At 40.5% G+C, this 21,711-nt stretch overlaps 2 protein-coding genes across 4 annotated transcripts; both read right to left on the bottom strand.

Moving 5' to 3' along the window:
- Positions 1-292: 292 nt before the first annotated feature.
- Positions 293-6,297, bottom strand: LOC118209480 (extracellular calcium-sensing receptor-like). Of its 2 annotated transcripts, XM_035384797.1 has the most exons (6): positions 6,081-6,297; positions 5,122-5,416; positions 3,905-4,702; positions 3,239-3,460; positions 3,024-3,147; positions 293-1,339 (listed from the first exon to the last, which is right to left on the bottom strand). In XM_035384797.1, exons 2-6 carry the CDS (start codon positions 5,380-5,382, stop codon positions 426-428), a joined length of 2,319 nt encoding a protein of 772 aa, XP_035240688.1. In that variant the 5' UTR covers positions 5,383-5,416; positions 6,081-6,297; the 3' UTR covers positions 293-425. The 2 variants fall into 2 exon arrangements, with proteins under 2 accessions (XP_035240688.1, XP_035240689.1); XM_035384798.1 differs by lacking the exon at positions 6,081-6,297 and having other exon boundaries at positions 3,905-4,640; positions 5,122-5,200.
- A 7,103-nt stretch (positions 6,298-13,400) lies between these two features.
- LOC118209473 (extracellular calcium-sensing receptor-like) lies at positions 13,401-18,083 on the bottom strand. Of its 2 annotated transcripts, XM_035384795.1 has the most exons (6): positions 17,862-18,083; positions 16,864-17,158; positions 15,589-16,386; positions 15,043-15,264; positions 14,828-14,951; positions 13,401-14,514 (listed from the first exon to the last, which is right to left on the bottom strand). In XM_035384795.1, the coding sequence occupies exons 2-6, from the start codon at positions 17,122-17,124 to the stop codon at positions 13,601-13,603; spliced, it is 2,319 nt and encodes a 772-aa protein (XP_035240686.1). In that variant the 5' UTR covers positions 17,125-17,158; positions 17,862-18,083; the 3' UTR covers positions 13,401-13,600. The 2 variants fall into 2 exon arrangements, with proteins under 2 accessions (XP_035240686.1, XP_035240685.1); XM_035384794.1 differs by lacking the exon at positions 17,862-18,083 and having other exon boundaries at positions 16,864-17,680.
- Positions 18,084-21,711: the final 3,628 nt, after the last annotated feature.

Genomic DNA, 21,711 nt, shown 5'->3' with positions numbered 1-21,711 from the left:
CCAGCATGATGATGATGTATATCGTTAGGCTGGCAGAGAACTTCAGCCATACCTCCTGCGCCCCTCTGCAACTCCCAAAGGAGTAAGACTCTGTCTGCCCTCCAGTAACGGCACTCCACAGACAGGCTTTGCTTCTTCTAAATTTTATAGAACTTCCTATCTTGTTAATCTGGTGCATTTTCAGTGAGGGCTGAACAACTGCACAATAAACACAAAAGGCAGAAAACACAAGAATTCTGATTCATTAATCTTTTATTGGTGGTATGAAATCTCCAATGGTCTGTGGCTCCAACTAAGTTAATATTGGTGGTGAAAAATATAATTCTCAGTGATTTTACAAAAATTTATGTTTTTCGCTTGAAGAAATATAACATTTAATGAATGTTCTGCATACAATCAATATTACTGACATTTCTTCATGTGTTTCAGAGAGATTTTGATGGCATTTTCCCCATCATGTGCTTTTTGGTATTTTGCTCAGGCCGAAACAATATTATGAAACATTTAGGGACAAAAATGCAAACAATCAAACCAAAGCTGGAAGCTAAAATTGCAAATATCTCCACAGCCACAGTGAACTTTCCAGGTGAGCTGACATAAGCTGGTATAAAGGTGATCCAGACTGCACAGAATATGAGCATGCTGAATGTGATGAATTTGGCTTCATTGAAGTTGTCAGGCAGTTTACGAGCCAGAAAAGCTAAGCCAAAGCACATTATAGAGAGGAGCCCAATATAGCCCAGCACAGCCCAGAACCCCACTGCTGATCCGACATCGCATTCTAGAATGATCTTTTCTTTGTAGTGCTTCATGTTCTTGTTGGGGAAAGGAGGGGAGATTGTTAACCAAAGCACACAAATAAGGACCTGTATGAGAGTGAAAGCAAGAACACTCAGTCTCTGCTGGGGAGGCCCAAACCACTTCATGACATTACTGCCTGGAAGTGTAGCCCTGAAAGCCATTAACACCACTATTGTTTTTCCCAGAACACAGGAGATGCAGAGGACAAAGGTGATCCCAAACGCAGTGTGGCGCAGCATACAGGACCAATCAGAGGGCCGGCCGATGAAGGTAAGAGAGCAAAGGAAACACAGTTTCAGTGAAAAGACCAGCAGGAAGCTCAGCTCTGAGTTGTTGGCTTTCACAATGGGAGTGTCCCTGTGTCTGTAAAACACGGCAGCCACCATGAAGGCCATGCAGGCCCCAGTTACAGAACAAGCTGCCAGGATGATCCCCAGAACCTCGTGGAAGGACAAGAACTCAATAGGCTTGGGTACACATTTATCCTTCTCAGCATTCGACCAGTAGTCAGCTGGACAGGTGATACAGTCCAGGGAATCTGCACAAAAGAGAGAAAACCTCAACTTTCAGGAGTGTGCAGAAGAGGTCAGGGCGTGAAAAACAGGCTCTGAGGGTTGTGGGATTGAAACATTTGACTAATTTTCTGCTTTAGATCCTTACACTGATAATAAACTCATCAACATTGTCTGGCCTAAGCTCAGCAGACCTTTCCCCCCTGAGCTCACAGAATGGGGTAAAGCAAAAAGCCCCAATTTATTAAAAAAATGAGCTACAAACAACTTGTTCCCTTATTAGTCCTCAGGGCAATAATAAATTGCAATAAAATAAAAGGAGCCTCCCCTTCCTCCAATCACTTATGACACTCAAACCCACATCACACAACTTATTTTTTAAACATTGTTACTTGGTCTTGTTTATTTTTGTATGAAATAAACCCTTGTACAAAGTATACCCTTTCAGCTTTCAGAACAGCACCTCAGATCACGGAATAAAGAGAGGGCGCTAGCCAAAGGTATAGGCCCACTAGTAGGCATGTAAGTTCACAGAAAAAGTGAGTTTAGTGTTCTCTTTATTATTTTATCCATGTCAAGATTCTGTACATTACTTCTCCTACAGCTTTTTAGAGAAACCAAAGTTTGGCTAGATTCACCTCGTTGACTGTCCTTTTTGTGTTAATAGCGCAAAATATATATTTTTTTTATTTTTTATTTTTTTGGAGATATTTAAAATTTCCCTTTGATTAACGCACATACTGAACAACACACTACACTCGTTCACGATAGCTATGGACGGAGTGTGGCACAGTGGGTAAGGAACTGCGCTTGTAACCGAAAGATTGCAGGTTCGATTCCCGGGTAAGGACACTGCCGTTGTACCCTTGAGCAAGGTACTTAACCTGCATTGCTTCAGTATATATCCAGCTGTATAAATGGATACAATGTAAAGTGCTATGTAAAAAAAAAAAGTTGTGTAAGTCGCTCTGGATAAGAGCGTCTGCTAAATGCCTGTAATGTAATGTAGCTGCCACAGATAGTGACTGTCACACTTTTTTCCCAAGCTCCCAATGGACAAATTCTCTGACAATAGGTATGTAATGGTCACAGCAGTAACGTTAGAAGCAAAACATGTTACAATTCATTCTTCTTTGTTATCAGTTCAATATATGCGATTGTGAGTGCAAAAATTTGTTTTATGGTGTAGATAACATGTTCATTATCCAAAATGTTCAATTTGGAGAGGTTTTAGGTATGTCTTGGATAAATCATTGCAAAATTTCACTGCTTTTATTCTTCAATTCTTTTGCAGGGGTGGGTAACAAGTTATGGATGAACTGTGTATTATTGTTTTGCCACTAGCTTGAGTTAATTTTGTAGAATACACAGTATGGTTGCCTTTTTATGTACATTATGTGTATACCATGAATAATTCTTTGCGTATTTCCTGAATTTTGATGAATAGTCTTGATGGTACACATGCCCTTCAAATAATGCCATAATCTCTCTGCTGTGTGTTGCCTCAAAGGTGTAAAGTTTTATTTAAGAGTCGTGCAAAGCAGGTGGAAATTGCCTTTTTAAGGCAGTTAAGGAGTTAAGTTGAAGGTGTGTCCCCCAACATGTGCAAGCCTGCAAAATACACTGATAAAAATATACATATTCAGAATTATGCTAAATGCAACAGAGTTGATGTGCTACATAGAGCTAATTATTCCTGCTTCTCTGTACCTGTGACATTGCTGATTTCTCCCTCTGCGCAAGGGACACAGTCATAGCAGCAGACAGGCCTTCCTCTCTGCATAGCCTTCCGAGTGCCTGGGAGACAGCTCTCACTGCACACTGACACGGGCACCTTCAAAGAAATATAACAGCAACAGACATGGAGCCAACTCTGACATGCCACCATATCTGTCTAATGAAATAACATTAGAATGTGAAATTACCTGTAGCTGATCACCTGCCCAGGTAATGTTCTTGTTCATGATCAACACCTGTCCATCTGGGGCAGATGCATCATAGTGGCCCACAGTCACAAACTCCATGTTCCCATCCCTCATCACCTGCCAATTCACCAACTCATAGGTGGCCACTGGATCCCCATTGGTATCAAAGGAGACTTTGTACCCGTTCCTGGAGAAGTTCACTTTTCTCAGGTGCTCCATGACCTAATGAGAGGTAGTCAGAGGGTTGATAGTACACTGCCAGTAACCAGCTCAACTTCCACTCAACAGCCATGTTAACCATCAACTTACTTTTCCCCAATAACCACATCCTCACAGTCTCAGCAGTAATATGTGCCTTTCCCAGGTTCTCTTTGCCAGCATAAAAAGGATCAGGTCTTTCAGATTTGACCTCAGTGTATTCACCATGAAAATAACCTATTCTGCTGATTGAGAGGGATTTATGAAGTGACTGAATGCTATATTTTGTTTTTGCTTTTTTAAGCAGTAGGTTGTATGTTGTAGGTTAAACTGTGCTTGTTGAGTATTTTGTGATCTGCACTGTAACATTGAACTGGATCAGGGCAATAGCCAAACGATTATAATAATAATAATAATGTCAATACCCCAATCCATTATAGTTGACAGATTATGTAATGGACTGTTTACCTGCCATGGCTCAACTTGGATACTTGTGTTGCAGTGGGGTGGAGCGTTAGGTTTGTCTGTGCAGATGATGCTGTGTATGGCTTGGGCTATTGCATACACAGCCTTGTATACCATGTTGGAGATGCGCAGCTGGAATGTGTCTGTGTAGGGATTTTGCAGATCTCGCAGATTCTGTGTTCCATCGCATGTTTTCCGACCCGCTGCAGTCTGACTTCCCCCCAGGCTGCAATTAAATGCGCTCTCCCAGAACTCTGTGAGGAGTGGTGAGTGGGAAACCTGTGCCGGCCCCAGGTCCAACAGGAAGTCTCGCAGCCCTGGAATGACTGAGCGGGGGATGCCAAAGCCGATGGCACCGGCAAACAGACGGTACCGCAACATCTTGCGGTCAGTGACCCAGGCCTCACTCCCAATCCACTGTAGCGGGGCCAGCACCTTGCCTTCCAGCTCAGAAAGCAAGACCAGCATGTCGCCCGATGCAATGAACGCCACAACAACGCGGGCCGTGGACCTGCTGATGACCTCTGCCACGCGTCGCACTTTTGTGCGGGGGTTGGTCCTGTAGAGCGCCTCTGAGTACTCCACGCAGATGCCCTCTGCCTTTGCGGCTTGCAGGAAGGCAGCCATCCCGTTGTTCCCATAGTCTGAGTCGCTCCTCACCGCCCCGATCCAAGTCCAGCCGAAATGCTTGACTAGTCTAGCCAGGGCAGCTGCCTGGAAATAGTCACTGGGGATGGTCCTGGAGAAGGTGGGGAACTGCAGCTTGTCACTAAGACAGGCACAGGTAGCAAAATGGCTCACCTACAGCTCCATGAAAGGAAAGATTCACATTGTAAAAAATGAATGTAACTTTATTTTAATCAAGAATATTCGTGAATCAATTCATGTGTCTACCCACCTACCTACTTATCTGTCTATTCAGGGATAGTAAACAAATTACTGTTGCTATTCAGCTAAGTCTTTTGCAGGAGGTATATTGAGTGCAAGAAATATTGTGGCTGAATTCGGAAATGATGGTTAAGATGTCTATTCGCAGAACCAGAAGTAAGACCAAATTGCCATGAAAGCAGCAGGCTTATTATTCTAAAATATTTTCCATGTGTCTGCTGGGTATACAATATCCTATATATTAATGGCTCATGTCTATTTATTTCAATATATTTTTGAATGCAAGGAGTTGTCAGAAAAATGCAATTGAGGACTGGGCAGGAGGAGCTCACCTGTGGAATGCCGAAGGTTCCAAGTATTCTGGACATGGCGATGGAAGGAGTGGAGCTAGACTCGCCCACAACAGCATGCATAGTGGCAGACTTTGAGCAGGACTGGTTGGGAAAGAAGACTGGCTCGATGCCATTAACCAGCTGGAACACCACCTTCACAGCCACTGGCACGGAGGAGCAGGAGTCATGGATCTGGTAGCCCAGAGTTACTCCTGGCAGGAGCTCTGAGCTGTTGTTGATCTCCTTGATGGCAAAAACCATGGTCCTAGCAAAGCGCACTTCCCGGAAATCCAACCTATTGTGAACAATATAAGAAATCACCGACATTGACATAATCATAACAGAATATGCTTTCCTTTTTTATTAAATGAACATGTTTCATATTTAGATTGAAATAGGTGAGGGGCTCACTGTGAAGATCAACAGATTACAGTAGGCGTTAGGGTTTTAAAAATAGAACTAATCTACATATTTTAAAATTGATTTGACTTCTAGAATTACAGAACATTTACAGAACATCTTGAATGCAAAATAGTCTATTTTAACTTGTATGTGAGTACAGTTTGGACATACAATGCCTTTAAATGAAAGCAAGATTGATGATAAAGATGGAAAAGCTATATTTAGCTAAAAATGCAACAACCAAAACAAAATGAAACATACAGAGTATCTTGTAAATAATTTGTAACATAAAAAAACAAGAATGTCAACATCCATTAAACAAAAAACTTAACAGGTTTGTCCTTTAAGATGATGCGTAAACTTGGAGATAAATTAATAATCAACCTTTGGCTGTTTAAATTACAATATATTTACCCTACATTCTGCAATCGATTTAAGTAATAAACTTCACAACATATTTTGCTTATATTTATATTGATGCATCTCTGGAATTTGAACATATGATTGTCCCCAAAGTGGCCTCCACATTGTACAATGCTCTTCCTCTCTTTACTGACCTCCCCGTACACTGTGGCGCTTTGGGTCGGCTGGTGTAGTTGTTCTCAGTGGTGATCACATAGTTGTGGATGGTAAACACGCCTCCAATCACAAAGTTCCCAGGTTGGGAGAATGAAGCAGGCCTGGGGGTCCCCTGCAGCGTGCACTCAGACCCTGACCCTCTCTTGGCGAGGGTAAGCTCTCCAACCACCAGTATCAGAATGGTCCACAGCTCTTCCATGCTTTCAGGACAGGATGTGGTGCTCTCTCATGTTTAAATACCCTAATGAAGCACAGCCCCCTGAGCTCACGAAGAGGAAGAGGCATTCCCTTCTTGGGGAAAAAAATTCAGAGGAGTGGCTATGTATTATTAACAAAATGACTATCATGATAACATTTTTTTTTTTAATTTGCCTCTGATTCTCATTGGAATCCTCTTCTCACCACACATGCACAGTAAATCATCCACAGTAGTAAAGCTGAGTTGAGGACTGTGCTGCAATCTCAATGATGCATGAACCAAAAACCTCTATGATACCCTGATGCAGAAATAACTAGAATGTAAACTTTAGTGTTGTAACTTCAGCAGTTGTTAGAGAGCAAGTTAGAGAGCGGTATCATCTTAAAACATCTCCAGTTTAACCTTATGACCATTTTTGTAAGGTTTAATTTAGTTGGCTAGCTTTAGCATGGTAAGCAGGATAAGTCAGGCAAAGGTTTAAAAGTAGTAGTAGTAGTAGTTAGTCGTCGTAATAGTACTGCTGTCATTTTTATATCATTGTTGATAAATTATTCTTCACAATACTTTTCTGTTGTAATAATAATAATAATAATAAGTACTGCCTATGTGGTATATGTTAGCTATGAAGTGTAGCCTAGACAGCGCATGCCCAAATGTTAGACTACTGTAGATTGGAAAGTATATTTGTTTAATGACTTCTACAAGTCTTGATAGTCTAGTTGTATTTCACCATACATGTAACTGTAATATGGGAATGTGCTGAAAATAATTAGTTAAAATAGCATAATTGTTATTTAGCACGCATTGTCTCACATAACTTTAATTTAAGAATATACTAAAGTTAACCACAAGAAGAAGCCAGCAACATGCACTCAAGTACTACACAATGAAATGCTTAAAAATGCTGATACAAAGGAGTTTTTATCCTTTGAATATCTTAGTTACATATAGCAAAATGTATAGCAAGTTAGGGGTGCAGTTACATATAGCAAACATTTTTGCGGTTAGGGGTGCAGTATTTATTAAAGGAGTATAACATGGTGGTTGAATGTGACACTTGCCAGTTGTCTTCAGGCAACAACAAAACAAATGTGCATAATTTTTTTATTCGGTAATTTAAATGTATTTTAAAGGAGTACCATGGTGGTTGAACATGACACTTCCCAGTTGTCTTCAGGCAACAACAAAACAAATGTGCATAATTTTTTTATTCTTCAGTCATTTCAATGTACTTTAAAACGTATTTTTCTAAGCCTAAATTTCCCACTATAAAAATTCACCCGAACCGTCTGGGCGTGGTAATGAGAACTGTCAGTTAGCTATGATTGACAGACCGTGCCCCGTTACCATAGCTACCCCCATGATACGCGCTCTCTTTGGGAGACTGAATTTTCACAAGCTAGCTAGCTTAGTAGTATATCAAGTATTGATAGATAGCTAAGGTAAGGACATTGACTTATATTCAATTATAATTTTTGCTATCTAGCTAGCCAAGTTAACATAAAAGCAAAACTATAACGTCCTCATAAAAGCAAACTAGCAAGCTAACGTTATCGATAACATTGCCTTATGAAAGCAAACCTCCTAGCTAGCTAACGTTAGCTAGCTAGCTAAATTAATATAACCAGAAATAATCTAAAGGCACTCTAATTTACGTGACCCTAACGTTAGTCAAATATTTGCATTGTCTGAACAGCAGGACGGCGTGTCCTGTCAGATTTCTTTACGGGGCGTGGAAATGGGAGTGGTTACTGTATTCGTGACGTAGAAAAATGACACCTTTCTCAACCGGTTGAAAATAGGACGATGAATTGAAAACGCGTATTTCTCCAAAAATACAGAACAGACATATTTAATACTTTAATGCTCATTGTGCTTCTTCAATTCCTCTTGTGCAAATAGCACATAAAACCAAGAAAGTGTGAAAATCACCGTGGTACTCCTTTAAAACTTATTTTTCTAAGCCTAAATTTCCCATTATAAAAGGGAAATTTCACCCGAACTGTCTGGGCGTGGTGATGCGAACTGTCAGTTAGCTATGATTGACAGACCGTGCCCCATTACCATAGCTACCTCCATGATACGCGCTCATCTTGAATTTTCCCACCTAGCTAACTTAGTATATCAAGTATCGATAGCTAAGGACATTGACTTATATCCAATAATATTTTTTTCTAGCTAGCTAGCCAAGTTAAGATAAAACCACAACTATACCGTCCTTATGAAAGCAAACTAGCTAGCTAACGTTATCGATCACATTGCATTATGAAAGCAAGATACATAGCTAGCTAACTTTAGCTAGCTAGCTATAAATGAATATAACCAACCAGAGATAGTCTAATAGTCCTTAAAAGGCACTCTAATAAGTGAACCTAACGTTAGTCAAATATTTGCAGTGTCTTGCCTGTAAGCCAGTGGCACAAACTATGGGTCACGAGTTATCCATGGGTCCCCAAATATGATTTAGAATGAGCTATCACAGCAATCTGACTGAGAGTAGGGAGGGAAAAATGGAGCTTTAGAATGTCGCCAGCAGTGTGTGCGCGTTAACTCAACAATACATTTCTCAAAGAAAAGGTAGTTTGTCGCCTTTTTTTAGTTCATTACAGTGGTGATAGAAGTGACAATAATTAAGTGTAGCCTTTACTGACCGCCGTACAAGGTTAATGTGAAGTAGCTAGCACAGTCGGACAGCACTAACCCATAAAAGTGTACTTTGAATGATACTTGTTCATTTGAACGGTAAATCTGAAAAACATTCGATTATAGTCAGCGGCACCGAAATTTTCTTTCACACCCTCAATAAATGGCAAAAGTCCCAGTAGAAGATTGAATTAAACCTTTTAAATGTATATATTTTCTGAAACGTTATCGATTCCGCTTGGCCACAGTGAGTGAAACTAGGCGATCTGAGTTTCTATGTAAATTACGTCAGAAAGATTCAGCCTTGTTGTTTGCTACCTAAACTTCACAGCACACTTGTATGTAGTATCCGGTCAGATTTATTTACGGGGCATGGAAAGGGGAGTGGTTATCCTCGTTTGACGCACTATGAGGAGAACACTCTCAACCGGCTGAAAATCCGACGATAAATTAAAAACGCATATTTCTCCAAAAATAAAGAAAAGGACATATTTAATACTTTACTCGTCATGTTTCTTCAATGCCTCTTTTGCAAATAGCACATAAAACTGAGAAAGTGTGAAAGCCACCATGTTACTCCTTTATTGTTGCATAGTTATGTGGGCTAGATTGCAATGACACAGCTGACTAGCTTCACGATTCCGGTCCCTGAATTCAGTTTTCATGCAAAGGCATGCCAATTTGCAATTGACCATCCAGTTTTATAAATGTATGATCCTGTTTGTTGTGATATTGTTACATTTCCACTATTATAAGTATTTGGTTGTTATGAATAAGCTTAGTGTCTTGCTTTACAGGCACAAAATGGCGTCTTTTCAATTTGATCTGTGTCCTATTGGCTGAAATAACATCACATGACATGCTATGGCTCAACATTTGCCATTGCTGTAATATACTCTTCATTCCTCATTCTTTTTTCTATGGGAATTCCTTCCCAAAGACTTTAAGTATTTGTAAAACTATTTGGAATTTCAAAATGCTTTGAACAAGCACACTGCTTAGAACCAACTGAATATTTGTACAAATGCAGAATAATGTTAATGAATACTCACACTTTTTCCATACAGGCCTAATAGCATTGCAATGTTGCTGTAGCCTAAACAATACCTCAACTAAATAAACATATCCTGTGACCTAAGACATGATACCATGATGAAATAAATAGATATCCCATGTGATCTACGTTTGTGCACTGCTGGCCTAAACTAGAACTTCATATCCAAGCAAGAGCCTCACGCACAATTACTATAAGCAGTTTGTTCAATTGGTGAAATTTTAGCAGTAGGAATTACGTGGGTCACCCTCCCTCCATTGAAAATAAATTACTTCTGGCTAGAGTGCCGCAGGAATGCAGTGTTTGGTATAAATCCAGGATTACTCATAATGATTGCACAAACCAATAGATATCTCCCACGACCCAAACTTTGGTCGCCCCCCATAGTTTGCGCACCACTGGTTTAGTGTGTAATAAGTTATCAAGGGATGGGGAGACTCCTTTTGTTTTGTGGCCTTTTATCACCTGAGAGCTGATAACGGAATGAGTTGCATTATTGGCCAGAGATAAGTAATGAAAATGCTGAGTGCAAACTAGAAGCTTGTATGTTGGCTATATTTTAAAACATTGTGGATTTTTGTGTTATTCCCATTCTGTGGGCGGTGCCACCCATTACACTAGGGGGCAAAGTGATGTAGGGTTAAGTTAATTCAGTGAGCTTATTAGTGTGGTCAAATTGTATCCACAGCATTCCCTACCTTTCACCATTCTGAACATGCAAAATTGATCAAGCCATCAGGTCCTTTTTTGGAAAGTTTGTTTAGTAATGTGTGTGTGAGAGAGAGCATTTTGTTTTTGACACATAATTGAGAATTGTGAAACGTAATGTGTGATATATGACATTATAAGCCTTTAGCATTTACCATGACAATTTCCAATGTTCTACTTGTTTTGTAGATTGCCATATTTATACATTTGATATAATAACTATCAAGATAATAACACTTAAGTAATTGAGGGATACCAAGTATATTGAGAGCAGGTGTTTCCGCAGAGTTGTGGTTCCTCAGTTTATTAATTAACATCCTATTGTGCTCATGCTTGTATACAAAAATGTAGGACAGGGCAAGTTTCCTGATATATTAAAGTCTGCGGGAAAGACATCCTTAAATAGGGGCAACTGGAGCGCATACTTCTTGACAGTGATGTCCATGCTCGATTCAAAGCAAATCAGATCAGCAAATATATTGAATACAAATATCAATCTTGGTCATGAACAATTTTTTTAAGAACAGTATGTTTGGCAGTGCCGCTTTGTTCAGTTATGGCTGCTGAATACATACCACAACCCCCAGATAACCCTTTGACAAGCCTTTAAAGTACCAAATACTTTCTTTGTTACCACTTACATTCCACATTATTGGGATGGCAGGCAAGCCATCCAGCTAAGTTATGCTTTGGCGGGGCATGTCACATATCTATACATCAGCGATAGTTTGGCACTTTTCAGGGTTCCCCACAGAAATGACCACAACAACCACAGACTCACAGCCCTTAAAAACATTAATTTTAGTACATTCTGACGCCATTTCAACAGACAGAATTTACAAACAACTTCACACGTCCACACAATAAAGCCCCAAACTAAGGGGATTTTGCATTTTCTCTTTCTTCTTTTTACTGCCTCAAATGCTCCTAGCCCACAAAAAATATGTCTCCCTATTGGTCATTTTAGGTACATAAACCAATAAAAACACAAAATGAACATAAGTGCACACGTCTAAAAAAAGTAAAACTTTGCAGCCCACATGTCAACTTCCCTTGTAGTTCACTAGATAGTGCCTTTGCCTTTGGAACTTTTTTCACGACTGACCGACCCAGGTTCAAATCCGCCCTCCGACGGAAGCAAATCTCTAACTCATTACACTGGCTTGCTGGCTAACAAAAAATACAACATTTAAACTATTGGTTTTGCTTTTGTAAATTTTTTCTGGGAAACTCATTTTGACAAGTTTAACGTTAGCTACCTTTCTAACAAGACGACAGACTGACTGTATAACAGTAGAGACGGCTGTCAAATTAAACTCAATAATCAGCATTGCACTTCGGTCCAGTAGGTAACGTTATCGGTCATATAGAAACTGGTGCAAGATAATGACTTCTTCACAGCATGTATATCCATTTCCTTAAAAAGTTACAATGTCAAATACACCGCTCTGCCGCTATACACTACAATGCCACACTTCTACATTATGTTACCTAACTCTATATAACCTCTTCCGACATATAAACAATTAGTAGGTTTGTCGTTTACAATAGCCCTTTGAAAATGCTTCCATTTGAAAATATGAAATACATTTTCATTTATTTCTCATTCAGGGTAAAGCAAAAATTCTTGAATACATGTTTCTTTCAGCTAGAATGTGTGTTTGCATGCATGTGTATGCATGTCTCTCAGCCTACATTTATATGAATTACTATTATCACCAACTCATAACAGAGTACAAAAAGACAAGATATTTTATGAAAAGCACGTTTTCAGCATACAAAAATACCTCACACATACAAAGCAATGTCTATAAGCCATTCATTCAAATCTAGGCCTGCCATTAAAAGTATTGATATCAAAATTTTAGCTAAACAATCTGTATTCCAAAGCAATACTACCCAGTGTTTCCTAAATTCAAGTAACTTGGCCCTGTGTGTACAAGCATACTGTGCATGAATGGGGCAAACGTATGTGTGGATAGGTTTGTAAGATTTCTATATTTATTTAATAGGCCTCTATATGTGTAATTTTTTAGAGATTTGTGTGAACTGTATAGGTCAATCAGTCCCATGAACCTCAGTTAACCTCTGCTGGCTGTGGAGATGACAGTATAAAATTGTTTGATTTTATTCACACTTTCACACTATTCCCAAACCAATCATATGTGGCAGGTGTTAATTTTATGCTCAGGAATCAAAATAAGCCCTGTGCACCACTTATGTTAGATGGAGAATGCTCGGTGGATAAACAATAAACAGCATCTGATCATGCTGTATTTGTTTGAATCCCAGTGAGAAATCTGCTGTATATCTGTGGGAGTCCCTTTCTAAAATCATATTCACAGAGGGATTTTCAATCAAATGATTGCCATACAAAAACAAGTCTCCCCTCCCGATAGAATGGGCCAAAAACAGCTATGCCCTCCCAGCCCTGAAAAACAAACACCCCCAGCTTGATGATGATGTATATTGTTAGGCTGGCAGCAAACTTCAGCAACACCTCCTGCGCCCCTCTGCAGCTCCCAAAGGAGTAAGACTGATTCTGTCTGCCCTCAACAGCACTCTGCAGACAGACGTTGCTTCTTCTAAATCTTCTAAAACTTCGAAACTAAGTTCTAATCTTGTTACTTTGGTGCATTATCAGTGAGGACTGAAAAACTGCACAGTATATACAAAAGGCAGAAAACACAAGCATTCTGATTCATCAATATTTTATTGGTGGTATCAAATCCCTGAAGGTCTGGGGCTCCAGCGAACTAAATGTTGGTGGTAAAAATATCATGCTCAGACATTTTACAGATATGTATGTTTTTCACTAAAAGAAATATAATATCATTTAACAAACATACGACATACAAACATGCATCAATATTACTGACATTTCTTCATGTGTTTCAGAGAGATTTTGATGGCATTTTCCCCATCATGTGCTTTTTGGTATTTTGCTCAGGCCGAAACAATATTATGAAGCATTTAGGGACAAAAATGCAAAAGATCAGACCAAAGCTAGAAGCTAAAATTGCAAAGATCTCCACAGCTACAGTAAACTTCCCAGGTGAGCTGACATACGCTGGTATAAAGGTGATCCAGACTGCACAGAATATAAGCATGCTGAATGTGATGAATTTGGCTTCATTGAAGTTATCAGGCAGCTTACGAGCCAGAAAAGCTAAAACAAAGCATAATGTGGAGAGGAGTCCAATATAACCCAGTACAGCCCAGAACCCCACTGCTGATCCTACATCACATTCTAGAATGATCTTTTCTTTGTAGTGCTTCATGTTCTTGGTGGGAAAAGGAGGGGATATAGTTAACCAAAGCACGCAAATAAGGACCTGTATGAGAGTGAAAGCAAGAACACTCAGTCTCTGCTGCAGAGGCCCAAACCACTTCATCACGTTACTGCCTGGAAGTGTAGCCCTGAAGGCCATTAACACCACTATTGTTTTTCCCAGAACACAGGAGATGCAGAGGACAAAGGTGATCCCAAACGCAGTGTGGCGCAGCATACAGGACCACTCAGAGGGCCGGCCGATGAAGGTAAGAGAGCAAAGGAAACACAGTTTCAATGAAAAGAGCAGCAGGAAACTCAGCTCTGAATTGTTGGCTTTCACAATGGGAGTGTCCCTGTGTCTGTAAAACACGGCAGCCACTGTGATGGCTATGCAGGCCCCAGTTACCGAACAAGCCGCCAGGATGATCCCCAGAACGTCATGGAAAGACAAGAACTCAATAGGCTTGGGTACACATTCATCCTTCTCAGCATTCGTCCAGTAGTCAGCTGGACAGGTGATACAGTCCAAGGAATCTGCACAAAAGAGAAAACCTCATTATTCAGGACTGTGCAGAAGAGGTCAGGGCATGAAAAACAGGTCCTGCGGGTTGTGGGATTGAAACATGTGACTAGTTTTCTGCTTCACTTGTACTGATGTTAAACTCATCAACATTGTCTTGCCAAAGCTCATTGAGCTGCAGGTGCGTCCACAAACATGCAAAAGCCCGCAAAGTATTTATGAAAATATACATATTCAGAATTAACTCATGTTAAATGCAGTACAGTGTGCTACATAGACGTTACAATAATGTCCTACATAGAGTTAATTATTTCAGTTTCTCTGCACCTGTGGCATTGCTGATTTCTCCCTCAGCACAAGGCACACAGTCGTAGCAGCAGACAGGCCTTCCTCTCTGCACAGCCTTCCGAGTACCTGGGGGACAGCTCTCACTGCACACTGACACAGGCACCTTCAAACAAATATGACAGCAATAGACATGGAGCCAGCGCGGACATGCCCACATATCTGTCTATTGAAATTACATTTGAATATGAAATTACCTGTGGCTGGCCACTTGCCCAGGTAATGTTCTTCCCCATCATCAACACCTGTCCATCTGGAGCAGATGCATCATAGTGGCCCACAGTCACAAACTCCATGTGCCCATCCCTCATCACCTGCCAGTTCACCAACTCATAAGTAGCCACTGGATCCCCATGGGCATCAAAGGAGACTTTGTACCCATTCCTGGTGAAGTTAACTTTTCTCAGGTGCTCCATGACCTGATGAGAGGGAGCCAGAGGGTTGATAGTACACCTGTCGTTAACCAGCTCACCTTCCACTCAACCTCTATGTTAACCATCCACTCCCCAATAACCAAATCCTCACAGTCTCAGCAGTGATATGTGCCTTTCCCAGGTTCTTATGGCCAGCATAAAAAAGAGCAGGTCTTTCAGATTCATCATGAAAATAAATGTATTCTGCAGATTTAAAGGGATTTTTGAAGTGACTGAATGCTATATTTTGTTTGGCCTTTTAGGTAGTAGGTTTTGTGTGTTGATGTCCTTATCCATTATAGTTGAAAGATTGTGTAATGGACTGTTTACCTGCCGGGGCTCAACTTGGATACTTGTGTTGCAGTGGGGTGGAGCGTTAGGTTCGTCTGTGCAGATGATGCTGTGTATGGCATGGGCTATTGCATACACAGCCTTGTATACCATGTTGGAGATGCGTAACTCAGATGTGTCTGTGTAGGGATTCTGTAGATCTCGCAGATTCTGTTTTCCATCACATGTTTTACTACCCGCTGCAGTCTGACTTCCCCCCAGGCTGCAGCCGAATGCGGTCTCCCAGAACTCTGTCAGAATTGGCGAGTGGGAAACCTGTGCTGGCCCCAGGTCCAACAGGAAGTCTCGCAGCCCTGGAATGACTGAGCGAGGGATGCCAAAGCCGATGGCACCAGCAAACAGACGGAATCGCAACATCTTGTGGTTAGTAACCCAGGCCTCACTTCCAATCCACTGTAGTGGGGCCATCAGCTTGCCTTCCAGTTCCGAAAGTAAGACCAGCATGTCGCCTGTGGCAGCGAATGCCACAACGACGCGGGCTGTGGACCTGCTGATGACCTCTGCCACATGTCGAACTTTTGCGCGGGGGCTGGTCCTATAGAACGCCTCTGAGTATTCCACACAGATGCCCTCTGCCTGTGCGGCCTGCAGGAAGGCGGCCATCCCACTGTTCCCGTAGTCTGAGTCGCTCCGCACCGCTCCGATCCAAGTCCAGCCAAAATGCTTGACTAATCTAGCCAGGGCAGCTGCCTGGTAGTAGTCACTGGGGATGGTCCTGGAGAAGGTGGGGTGCTGCAGCTTGTCACTAAGACAGGCACATGTAGCAAAATGGCTCACCTATAGCTCCATGAATGGAAAGATGCACATTTTAAACTTTGAATACAACTTTATTCTAATCAGGAATAGTTAACCAATATATCTGTCTACCTACCTACCTACCTACCTACTTTTCTTTTTATACATTAGCGCTATGCACAAATTCCTGTAGCCATTCAGCAAATTCAAAGTGTCCTGAAGGAGGAATCTTGACAGCAAGAAATATTGTGGCTATATTTGGAAATGATGGTAAAGATGTCTATTCACAGAAACAGCAGTAAGACCAAGTTGCCATAAAAGCAGCTGGCTTATTATTCAAAAATATTTTCCATGTGTCTGTGGATACATAAAGACACGATATTAACAAACTATCCTACATATTAATGGCTTGTCTCTTTGTTTAATCCAAATACATTTTTGAATGCAGCGATAGTTACATCAATTAGTTCAGTTAATTTATTGGAACATGCAATGGGGGACTGGGCAGGAGGAGCTCACCAGGGGGATGCCAAAGGGTCCGAGAATTCTGGACATGGCGATGGAAGGAGTGGAGCTAGACTCACCCACAACAGCGTGCACAGTGGCAGACTTTGAGCAGGACTGGTTGGGAAAGAAGACTGGCTCTATGCCATTAGCCAGCTGGAACGCCACCTTCACGGTCACTGGCACTGAGGCACAGCAGTCATGGATCTGGTAGCCTAGAGTTACACCTGGCAGGAGCTCTGAACTTTTGTTGATTTCCTTGATGGCAAAAACCATGGTTCTAGCAAAGCGCAGTTCCCGGAAATTCAAACTGTTTTCAGCAAAATGAAGAGTAAAAAACATTGACATAAACATTACAGAATATGCAACAAGGTGTGAAATGACAAAAATTTTAAACATGCTTTTTTTTATTTAATTTGACATATTGTGGTTGGTTTCATATTTAAAATTAAATTAGAGAGGAGCAGTACATGGGCTCACCACGACAATCAACAGATTATGGCAGGTGTTAGGGTTATAAAAATAGTCCAGATTCATCTATATATTTTGTAATTAATTTTACTTCTAGAATTACAGTCCATGTATATTTCTAAAGTTTCAAAATTGTCTCTAACCTATATGTGAGTACATGACTGCTGTGAGGATGTGTAATGCCTTAACTTGAAGGTTAGACTGATGGAAAAAATATTGTTTGCACAAAATGAAATGAAATGCACACATACCGTGTAAATAATTTGCAGCGTAATAAAACAATGACAACATGTATTAAACAATAAACTTAAAAGGCATGTCTTTTTTGACGAAGTGGAAACCTGTGAAGATCATAACATAATAAATGTTTTGCAATTTAATTTACAGTATATTTAATCTACATTCTGCAATTGATCTAAGTAATATATTTCACAACATATTTTGTTTATATTAATTTTTAGGCATCTCCAGATTCTGAAAATATCGCTGTCCCCAACATTGTGGCTTCCACATTGTACAATGCTCTTCCTCCCTTCACTGACCTCCCCGTACACTGTGGCGCTTTGGGTTGGCTGGTGTAGTTGTTGTCAGTGGTGATCACATAGTCGTGGGTGGTAAAAACGCCTCCAATCACAAAGTCCCCAGGTTCGGAGAATAAAGTAGGCCTGGCAGTCCCCTGCAGTGTGCACCCAGACCCTGACCTTACTTTCAGCAGGGTGAGATCTCCAGCCACCAGTGTCAGAACCAATGTAGTCCAGAGTACCTCCATGCTTTCAGGACAGGATGTGGCACTCTCTCATGTTTAAATACCCTCCTGGAGTACAGCCCCCTGAGCTCATGGACAGGAAGAGGCATTCCTTTCTTGGGGAAAAACATGCAGAGGGGTGGCTTTGCATTATTTACAAAACGACCAACTTTCATGATTTGTTTTATATTTTTTTCTCTGTTCCTCAGAAGAATCCTCTTCTCACCAAATAGGAACAGTAAACCACACACAACAGTAAAACTGAACTGAGGAGTGTGCTGTAATCTCACTGATACATGAACCAAAAACGTCCCTGACATCCTGTTGCAGCAATAATTACTGTCAGTATCAACTCTCCCCTGCTTCAGAACTATATTACATAATGAGACAACAAACATTAATTTGTCAGATATTATATAAATTATATTTATCATCAACAAGATTAACTGAAAATACTACATTTTAAAAAAATGGGAAAAATATACAGCAAATTAATTGACATAAAGCAGATATGTTTTTTTCCACTATTGACAGTTATTAGTACTGTAGTGATTTAGGCAAGAGACAAGCCAGGCAGATCTGATGTTGCTAGTATTCACCCTACCAAATACAATGGGGTAAATTTCCACAAAATGTTTTATACCAGTGATCTATCCCTTTAAGATAATAAATGTTTTGTTTGCTTATTTGTTTACCATGGCTGGAGTTTTATGGTTTAAATATTCATTAACTCATAAATACACATAGCCATCACATAACCATTCATGTTACAGTTAGTGATTTAAATAGCCAGGTACAACTGGGATACATTCTGATGCCGCTTTTAAACCAAGTAATTACTTTGCTAACAGCAAGCTAACAGTGCTTTGGATTTTATTTACGTCACAGCTAGCAGGATCTGTGGCAAGGAATTCAAGGTAGTCAAATGGAAATGACTCTCTTTAAGAACATGAAGCACAATTGACATGCATCTGATGACATCATCTGTGTGCGCAGAATTCTAGATCTTTGTCACCCACCGGTGGTGTGAAGATCCTCCCCCCCCCCCCCCTTCCACCAGGTATAAAAGTGAGGGACAGCAATCGCTCACTCTCTTCTTGCAGTGTCTCTTCCTGCCCCTTTCACCCAAGGTGCCATTGTCCTAGGTAGCCAGCTTACTTGGGAAGGTTGCTTCCTGTTGATGTGTAACAGAATAGAATTTGTCATTGTTAAATATCTTGCAATTTTTAAACTATCCAGACTTTAAAGTAGGCTCTTAAGCATTGCACACACTGGAAAATTAGGCGATATAATATATTACTTTTACTTTCCTGCCAAAATTCTGTGTGAAGTCTGTTTTAAAAACTAGTATTGTTATAGTGTATCATGCACTAATAAATCAAAAACACAGGTTGTTGTTTCCACTCATAGTTTTGTTGCAGGAGCAATGAATGTCTGAGTTTAGCTATCGGAGCACGCTGGCATGCCGACCACTAGGGGGCTTGCACAAAGGGGATAGAAATTGCAAAATGGGGCCTTTGCATTGAGAAATGTATCACACTCTGAAGTTGAATGAATGATCTTAACATTGGACAGGATTTTAGTTCCTTTTGTTCCTTTTCTCTTGGATGAGTGCTAATAATTCTGACTAACTGGATAAATTCAATCAATAAAAAGTGGATTTTAGCTAGTTTTATTTAGTCTATTTAGCATTTATATGTACAAATGCAGAATAACATTAATGAATACTAACATTTTTTTCCATACAGGCCTAATTGCAGTGTTGGTGTAGCCTACACAGTACCGCAACCAAATAGATATATCCTGTGACCTAAGACATGATACCATGACCAAATAGATATCCCATGTGATCTAAGTTTGGCAGGTCGACCCATACTTTGTGCACCACTGGCCTAGACAAGAACTTGATATCCAAGCAAGAGCCTCACGCACAATTACTATTAGCAGTTTGGTCAATTGGTGAAATTTTAGCAGAGTGCAGTAGGAATTACGTGGGTCACCCTCTCTCCATTGAAAATAAATTACTTCTGGCTAGAGTGCCGCAGGAATGCAGTGTTTGGTATAAATCCAGGATTACTCATAATGATTGCACAAACCAATAGATATCTCCCACGACCCAAACTTTGGTCGCCCCCCACAGTTTGTGCACCACTGGTTTAGTGTGAAATAAGTTATCAGGGGATGGGGAGACTCCTTGTTTTGTGGCCTTTTATCACCTGAGGGCTGCTAACGGAATGAGTGGCATTGGTGGCCAGAGACGAGTAATGAAAAGGCTGAGTATAACCCAGCAGTTTGTATGTCGGCTACATTTTAATGCATTGTGGATCTTTGTGTTATTCCCATTCTGTGGGCAGTACCCACTGAACTGTATAAGAACTAGAATGAGCCAACCAACCACCACCGTCTGCATATAAGGCTACCCGCAAACTTTAATGCTAGTCTATAGCTAACCTTTTGCAGGAAACTTAAAACGAGTGTAAATTAATACCGTCAATTTTCAGACATCCTTGTAGATTTTTCTAAATCCATCGGCCGTGTTTGGTGGTTCTGATAGGCTACCCGCAAGTCCCACCACTGTCAGGCTAACCGTGGATCAGCCTTGTGCGGCTATCTAATAAGCCTAAATAATGAGAAAAATGCCCACAATGTAAATAGAAGCCTATTTTGCAGCCCCATAGTTCGGCTATCATCTTGTAGTTTATTGCAGGCGGGGTTAGACTATGTTGAAATCAGTACCCAACCTTACATGCAGTTTTGAGAAACATGCACATTTTGCTGGTAGCCGAACACAGACATTGCGATATTTTTCAATTGAAATGACCCAAAATTATTTCACAAGGGAAACTTGGTTTTGCTTCTTTAAATGGCCTTTAAAGGCTTATTTTAATGGTGCAAACCATTTAGATCAAGGCAGAAAGACAGGTGCCAGATAGTCAACAGCTCTAGGCAGGTTCGGATGATACAACTTTGCTGTCAATACAGCCAAAATGTTATCACGATATGGAGAAATAAGCCGCGAGTATGCTAAAATAGCTTAACAGCCATAGCTTAATAAATTACATTGGTAGGCTACATTTGGTTTATGGTCTAAACATATTTCACATGGGGAACTTGATTTTGGTTATGCAAATGGGTATAAGGCAAATTTTAATGGCGCGCATTTGTTTAAATCACGGCAGAGAGACAGGGGCCTGATAGCTAGCCAGCGACTGCCAGATCCGTCCCAGTGTAACTGGCTATCTGCGGCAATACACAATCAGACAATAAAAAATTTTCAGTACAGCCTGTTGAATACATACCAGTACATACCCCCCAAAAAAGACATTTTGTCGCAAATAACACATTCCACATTATCACTTTAATTGGACTATTGTAGAGTGTTTCATGTTGACATAAGTCATGAATGCTGAGTTTATAATTAGGGTCAGAAGTGGAAAGATTTACTTGTGTGAACTGCATAGGTCAATCAGTCTCATGAACATCAGTTAACCTCTGCTGGCTGTGGAGATGACAGAATAAAATTGTTTGATTTTATTCACACTGTTTCACACAATTCCCAAATCATATGTGGCAGGTGTTCATTTTGTGCTCAGAAATCAAAATAAGCCCTGTGCACCACTTATGTTAGATGGAGAATGCTCGGTGGA

The sequence above is a fragment of the Anguilla anguilla genome, chromosome 12, assembly GCF_013347855.1.
Source record: "Anguilla anguilla isolate fAngAng1 chromosome 12, fAngAng1.pri, whole genome shotgun sequence".
NCBI lineage: Eukaryota > Metazoa > Chordata > Actinopteri > Anguilliformes > Anguillidae > Anguilla > Anguilla anguilla.
This window is presented reverse-complemented; position numbering and strand designations above follow the sequence as displayed.

Excerpts from the sequence above, each read along its gene's own strand:
- LOC118209473 (XM_035384794.1), bottom strand. The coding sequence starts at position 17,247 with ATGTTTAAAATTTTTGTCATTTCACACCTTGTTGCATATTCTGTAATG. Across the intron at positions 16,387-16,863 it reads GACCCTTTGGCATCCCCCTG|GTGAGCCATTTTGCTACATG; the intron begins GTGAGCTCCTCC and ends ATGGAGCTATAG. Across the intron at positions 14,952-15,042 it reads GGGCAAGTGGCCAGCCACAG|GTGCCTGTGTCAGTGTGCAG; the intron begins GTAATTTCATAT and ends ATTTGTTTGAAG.
- LOC118209480 (XM_035384797.1), bottom strand. The coding sequence starts at position 5,382 with ATGGTTTTTGCCATCAAGGAGATCAACAACAGCTCAGAGCTCCTGCCA. Across the intron at positions 3,461-3,904 it reads TCCAAGTTGAGCCATGGCAG|GTCATGGAGCACCTGAGAAA; the intron begins GTAAACAGTCCA and ends ACCTCTCATTAG. Across the intron at positions 1,340-3,023 it reads AGAAATCAGCAATGTCACAG|ATTCCCTGGACTGTATCACC; the intron begins GTACAGAGAAGC and ends TCTTTTGTGCAG.